This window comes from Phalaenopsis equestris, unplaced genomic scaffold (genome assembly GCF_001263595.1).
Source record: "Phalaenopsis equestris unplaced genomic scaffold, ASM126359v1 Scaffold000606, whole genome shotgun sequence".
Classification (NCBI taxonomy): Eukaryota; Viridiplantae; Streptophyta; class Magnoliopsida; order Asparagales; family Orchidaceae; genus Phalaenopsis; species Phalaenopsis equestris.
Genome location: NW_018165046.1, coordinates 1,126,944 through 1,134,503, shown reverse-complemented (window position 1 = coordinate 1,134,503; position 7,560 = coordinate 1,126,944). Strand labels below are relative to the sequence as shown.

General features: G+C 35.8%; 1 protein-coding gene across 1 annotated transcript in view; it reads left to right on the top strand.

Annotated features, from left to right (window-relative positions):
- The window catches only part of LOC110029808 (cyclic nucleotide-gated ion channel 17-like), a 70,402-nt gene that overhangs the window by 14,115 nt on the left and 48,727 nt on the right, over positions 1 to 7,560 (top strand). The window contains exon 2 of the mRNA XM_020732267.1: positions 5,781 to 6,267. Within this exon, the coding sequence (XP_020587926.1) occupies positions 5,781 to 6,267 (487 nt within the window). The remainder of the gene's footprint in view (positions 1 to 5,780; positions 6,268 to 7,560) is intronic.

The window sequence follows — 7,560 nt, the reverse complement described above, 5'->3', positions numbered from 1 at the left end:
AAAATAAAATAAAATATAATATAATATTTAATAATTTGCCATATACCTTATATAGCTTTCCTTCTTTTACTTTCTTAAACTTACATAATACCAGAGCTCCTTTGTTTTCCTTCGATGTTTCAATTTCCCCTCACACCGGATGTCGCCAACTCTCTAACTGCCAGTGACCTTCTCTTGCTTCGCCTATTATCTTATTTGTCGACTCTCACTGCCGAACAATATGACTTGACCAACAATTACTCCCCTTCGCTGATCAAGACCATCAGTTATAAGAGCTCAATGCTCTTCCAGTCGATCTCATTACCGATATCCTCAAATGTCAGCTATTTCCAATTGAATTAGGTGAGATGCATTGTTGTTAGTGCTTGACCTTAGATCCTTGGCTAAGGAGCTCACTAACCATCACCTCTTCCTCTAAAACTTTGGGTGATTTTGCTGTCCTTTATGACGTCCACAGAGAAGTTGAGAGTTGCATCCCATCCATTGATTTTATTCTCTCTTAAAGAGCATCATGTAGTGGAGGCATGGAGATTTTATTCTCTCTTAATTCAACAAAAACATATTTGATCAAAAATTTATCGAATACTTTCATGAATTTAAAATAACTTTAAAATCAAATTTGTGCTGTAGAAGTGGCTCTTGAGCCTGCTCAATAAGTGGCTTGTGAACTGAGCTCGATGAGCTAACAAGCCAAGCTCATGCTAGCCTCGACTCAGACTCGACTTGTTGTTGACCTCATTTTGAGGTCATTACTCTTTTCCTTAGGATTCTAGGATCTAGCTTCAGGGGTTCCTATTGACTATCTTAGAAAACTAGTATTGAAATCCATTCCCTTAGAAATTCCAGCAACTTCCTATTTCTCTTATGATGTCTCACATTGATGATCTCAAAACCATCGTCGTATGATCGAGTGGTTAATGACTATCATGTGGAGACTCAAGGAGAAGTTCCCAATAAGATCTCAAGCCCTAGGAAAACCTCTTCATGACTTCATCATCACACACACACACACACAAAATGCACAAAATTGACTGAGTTGTGTAATGTCGGACTAAAATTGAGCTGAAAGGATGAGTAAAAATACGAACTTCTCCGAAAGACCTCCAATGACGAAATGGACTGCGCCAACGCGTCCGGAACACCAATTTTAGCTAGTAAAGACATTCATATTGTCATAATTACGCACACGAGCAAATTGCACGCAAATCGATGAATTCGTTAAAACGACCTCCCACGACGAAACGGACCACGCCAACGCGTCCGAAACGTCAGAATTACCTCAAAAGGACATTCATTTTGGCTATGATTTGACACACGAATAAAATGTACGAATCAAATTTTATTTTTGGGAAATATTATATATTTTATATACTTTTATATTTATATCATTATTTATAATAAAATTTTTAATCCTAAACCTTATTCACAACCTACCTGCACACTTAGCTCTTCGTTCGACCCATCTCACGACTCTGTCAGCCGCAACAGCGTCCCTCTTGTGTGAGCCCTAGATCTCGCGAGCGATCAACGCGACGATCTTTCCCTCTCTCTCGACTCTTCTCCTTCCTCATGTGGCCGCTTGACCTCTCCACTCTCCAATCGTGGGAGCTCGGCTGTCCGACCCTTCTTCTCGAGGCTTTACTTTCTCCTCCTTTATGGTGACGATTCACTCCCGTTATTTGATTCAACCACCTTACTGTGGTAGGTGGCGGTTCCCCCCTTCATCTCTACCTATAAAAAAACTTCCTAAAATACTATTTTGGGTTGTTGAAAATTTTTTGAGGGAAAGAAAGACTGAATTTCTTTTGCTAGTTACTGTTCAAGGCTTTTAGGAGAAGGCTCTGCCGAAATTCCTTCTCGGCTAGGTTCTTGTGTGTTGGGGTGTTCGTGGGTTGTTGCTTTCTCAAAGGTTTTGGGAGAGGAGTTTCTACAAGAAACATTTTTCTTAAATTTATTCTAAAGTTTTTTTTTGTTTTAAGTCTGCATTAAAAATGTATTTTTCTTCCTCATTTCTGCAAGCATTAAAGGAGATATGTGATTACTCTACTCTCATGTCTTGGTTTTGATATATAAGAGTATATGTTGGCAATTTTATGCTGATGATTTCTTACCTAGCGACATGAGTAATATTTCTAATATCTGTCATTTGGAATTACTCCTGAATGCATGTTCTTTCTAATGCACATGAAATTGGGAAATTAAGGCTACTTTAAGATTTATTTGAGCTTAGCATTAAGAATGAGAATGACTATAGGATTATGAGCTGGAACATAATTCGTGGCTGCGTTTTTCTGATTGAAATGCATGTTGGATGGAAATTTATTTTTTTAAATTCATTAGGTGCCTATTTGGAGGTCTCAGTTTTTCTCTATAATGCTATTTGAAATACATGCTAAATGAAATGTTGGTTCGAGACTTAATTCTTAAGCTCTTTATTATTGGTACCCCTGTTCAAATATATGCTAGAATTCATTTATGCTTATTCGTTCCGTGTTACCTGTTATTATTTGAAGCATATGTTGGGTACAAAACTTTGCAAAAATTTGAAATACAAGGCTGTAAGAGATTTGAATTTGATAGCCCTATTTTGACCCATTTGTTGGACTCAGTTTTCTTTGGATTCTTTTGAATATCAGTTGGACATTCTTGTTATGTTTTTCCATTTGGTGGGCTCTGTTTTGGATGGGTTTTAGCTGGAAGCGTTTTTTTATGTATTGGATTCGTTTTGACTCAAAAATTTATCTGTTGTTGGCTCTCTTTTGATGAGTTTAGTTGAGCTAAAATTGTGTTTTTGGTTTGCCCCTGTGTTGGGCTCGATTTCCCCATGTGTTGGGCTCGGTTTGCCCCTTGTGTTGGGCTCGATTTACCCTGTGTTGGGCTCGGTTTATCTCCTTTTGGGGTTTTGTTTTGGCTGGAATTCTTTTCTGTTTTAGCCCCCTTTGCTTGGCTCGATTTAGCTCTTTCATTGGGATCGGTTTGACTGGAGGTTTCCTCCTGAGATTTTTATTGGTAACCAAGTTTGTCATCCCAAAATTTATGATTTCAATATCTACTTCTATATGAGAATGTTTGATATAAATGAATCAATTCACTATCTTGTCTTGTTCAATAAAATGACTTCAATCTAAATAGGTTATGGAAAATTGTCCATTCACTCTCTTATGTATATCAAAGGGGCATAATAACAATGCTGTGGTGGTTTTCCCTTGCTGCCCTTACCCGTGAGCATCCTAGTTGGTTTTCCTTTTGTCCTGTTTGGCTGTTCTCTGCTGCCCCTATTCAAAGAGTGTTGGAATCTGTTTAGATCTTAAAGAATTTAATTTTAGATTCTTGGTTTTATCTCCTGATATTTCCTCTATTCAAATATATGTTGGGGCTCGTTTTAATACTTTAAGATGTCTATTTTGTGGTTCAGTTTTGGCTCCCTATTATGGATGCCTCTGTTTGAAACATATGAAGGTGATTTTATTTGATTTTTGGGGCTTTGTGTTGCTTCCCTTGGTTGTTCCTGGCCATGAACCTCCATGTCTCGGATTCTTTGATTCTCTGTTGCTTGTTCCTACCCGAGAGCATCTAATTGTGATTTCCCTTATATTGGGCTCGGTTTGCCCTTTTGGTTGCTACCCCTGCTCGAGTAGGAGTTAATAACTTCTCTAGATGTTCCTGGCTGTGAGCTTTTCTTGTAGTATCCTTCTGTTCTGTTTAAATGTTTCCTGTTGCCTGGGTGATGAATATTTGGCTGAATGTGCTATTTTGGGGCTGAATTGAGTCTTTTATGTTGTGTTGACCTGTGATCCTATTATAGTTTTAATTCGGGCTCGACTGGCCCTCCTTGGTGCCTTTGCCCGTGAGCTTGATGGTTGATTTTCTCTCTATGATCTTGGTCCCTCCTTGGTGCCTTTATCCGTGAGCTGAACCTGGACGGGCTTCTCCTGTTACCCCTACCCGTGAGCCTATTTTGGGTGGTTCTCCTTGCTACCCCAGCAATGAATGTTTATGCGCGATCCTTTGGAAGAAGTGGGGCTATGTGGCATGGGAACTCTTTTTAATTTAATGCAAAATTGAATATTTTAATGTTGGTGAAATACAAATTTGTCAATTCTTAATGTTTAAAAGAATTCAAAATATACTTTTGTAAGGAACGACCTGTTAAATGTTTGGAAATGATACCCTTTTTGGGTTGATCCATTTATAAAAGTTGAGAAAATGATATCCTTCTTGGATTGATTCAAGGATCTTGGGCTCTCTTTTTCAGGTCTTTTTATCACAGTTTTGAGGGTTGCTCTACCCTTCATTCTCTCGATCTTTTGGGTGAATCAATTCCTCCTCTCTCACATCCCCATTTTTATTCTTTTTTTCTTTGCTTTTTGGTTCGGTTTTCAGTGCTTATGTTTGACACATAAGTGCCCATATATAGCCTTTTGCTGTATATGAAACCATCAAATAAGGTCGCAACTAGGTCTGTTTTGCTTTGGGGCTTAGGGCGATGATGACAAAGGCACGCCGGTGACACTCTTCATCACTGTTCATTCCTTTGGATTCCTTAAAAATAACTGTTCCTATTTGAGCCATTCTCATTTGATTTTCTCATGCCCAATCTTGGAAACCTAAAATTTGAAATCTGAAAGGTAAAACCACTAATCTTAATCGAGAGATTTCTTAAGTGACCCCGGTTATTTAAGATGTAATTAACTATAGGGGTTTGTCTCTATAGAGAACTTGGAACTCAGGTAAAATAAACCCTATGTAATCCTCATATTAGGTAGGAGAACTTGTTGGCCTCATATAAAATATTTCGCAGACCAAATGAATGTCACAAATTCTTTAGTTTAGTTGATTGAGCCTACTACAACTGATATGTTTATTCTTCGGGATAAGTATATTACTTGTGATATTGTGCTTAGTCATCCAAACTATTTAAAATGTAAGACTCGATTGGTCTCATCTATTTCAAGAATTACAATATTACTTTCAAAAATAAAAAATCATATTTGCATCAAAACCATTTTCATATTTTTTAAAACAACGACCAACACTTGTTAGCTGGTGAGTCAGCTCGTTTTAAAAAATATTAATATAAAATATACTCAAAATATATTAAATATGAAGTCTTTGTCTTTAAAGTGTTAAAAATATTAAAATTTTTTTTTTGTATTTTATATTAAGTGATTTTTTTTTCCTCTCCTAATTGATCATTATATTTGTGATTTTATTATAACACTATTTTAAATTAATATTTTACTCTCTATTTTATAATAAACAAGCCAGATTTTATAATAAACAAATTAGTTCGCAAGCAAGCTCAAACTCGTAAACTTATGGTCGAGTTTGAGCTCAAATTAGATAAAATTAATCAAGCTCAATCTTGATCCGAGTTTGGCTCGAGCTCGACTTGACTCGTTTAAACCCCTTTGTAGAATCATGCGGAAATTGAGTTCAACACATCTTAACACTTGATGGCCTAAAATTCTATTGGATCGGCATTTTGGAAGCAATAATGAATTTTTATGACAAATGATGCATAAATGTATAAAATTTCATGAAAAATAAGTTGTATAATTCTTTTGCATAGATATATTTTGTGGTTAGTTCTAATGGCATTGATTATTGTAAAATATTTCAATGGGCTTGGTCATTCTGTTCATTAAGTTTGCCACTGAATAAGACTTAGAGAATTCCATCTCATTTTAATTCAAAAGTATAAATTTCTTTGTAAAACGATTTGTACGGGTGTTCCAGCATTTGTTTGAGTAATTTATTTATTTATTTTTATTGCTTAGGTTATACAAAGATGAGAAAAAAAGCTCAGACAAATCAACCTTCCTGTCTTTAAAACCTGGAGAAGCTTTACCTACCAAAGTCATTCCTGTCGTGACCCTCGATAACCACGAGCCTTGGAAGAAACGAATCTTTGATCCCGGAAGTGATGTCATGATCAAATGGAACCATGTTTTTCTCACCACAGGCTTGATTGCTCTATTTATAGATCCCCTGTTTCTCTACTTGTCTTCAATTGAGAATGGGGATAAAATCTCATGTGTGAGAAAGATAGACCGGGGTTTGAAAGTTGCAGTTACTATTTGCCGGTCTATTGCTGACACATTTTATTTATTGCATATTTTTTTCAAGTTTCGAACAGCATTTATTGCGCCAAATTCTAGGGTTTTTGGAAGGGGAGAACTTGTCATGGACCCTAAACAGATAGCAGAAAGGTATTTGAAAACAGATTTCCTTATTGATTTTTTGGCGGCGCTACCTTTGCCACAGGTACGCATCACTCTCTGCCTAAGTTAGATTTTGAAATATTATTAATCCGTCCTTAGTTGCTTTATTTTACTATAAATGTTTAATTACTTTGTAAGAATAATGGTCCTGCACTCTGCTCCATCACCACACAAGTTAAAAAAATAAAACTATTCACACATCTATTTGCACTTTACTTTCAATTAAGAGATTGGAAAAAACCAATGAAACATGTTTTGACAGCTTTCATGGACTCATCGAAGCAGGAGAGCAAGCAAGCAAAATCAAATTAGATCTACTTTATATGATAACGTACAAATGAGTAATTTATGCCACAAGTGCACCAAAACCAGTTATATTATACTTGATGGATTAAGATGAACAAATGAATAAGAGCAACACACCAAATACTAACTTTAATTTTGATAGGAGCAATGCTATTGGAGAACTTTATAAGCTAGAACATGTTCAACACAACAACAACAACAACAACAACAACAACAACAACAACAACAAGCCTTTATCCCACTAAGTGGGGTCGGCTACATGAATCCTTTTCTCCATTGTGTCCTATATTTTTAGTGTTATATTTTCATTTGATTCTAATAAATAAAGATTATTTTTTATACAATATGCTCTAGTCTTTTTAGGTATATCTCTACCTTTCTTAACATAAGTCGAATCTAAAACATCTACTCGCCTAACTAGATCATCAGATGGGCGACGTTAATTGGACCAAACCATCTAAGATGATTCTCTCTAATCTTGTTTGTTACTAGAGCTACACCAACCCTTTCACGTATACATTCATTTCGCATTTTGTCTCTAATTGTCAAGCCACTCATCCACCTAAGCATTCTCATCTTAGCAACACTTAGCTTTTTGCTTCTCTTTTAAAGGCCAACATAAGCTAGAACATATTACGATATCAAAATTATGAGAGGCAGTGTTTTAATATCAAATTTAACATCAGGTTGCTATTGAATTGAAGTTTAGCATTTTAATTTTGAGAGCGTTTTAATTATTATAATCAATGATCAATGCTTTTTCTCCCTAGATAACCACATAATTAAGAAAAATTAGGCCTAATTGAGAAAATTAACAAATTAACCAGTTGATGAGGGGTGAATACGTATCCTCCAACTATTTCGCCCATATTAAGCATTACACACTCTTTGTTTAAGATTTCTAATCGGCATAAACCACAATATTTAATTATGTCTCTCGATCACTAGGGGAGTCTCAATTATGGATATTTGGTGGCTCCATTTATATATTTAGTGCTATAGATTGCTTCTTGTGTTGTTATTTAGCTTG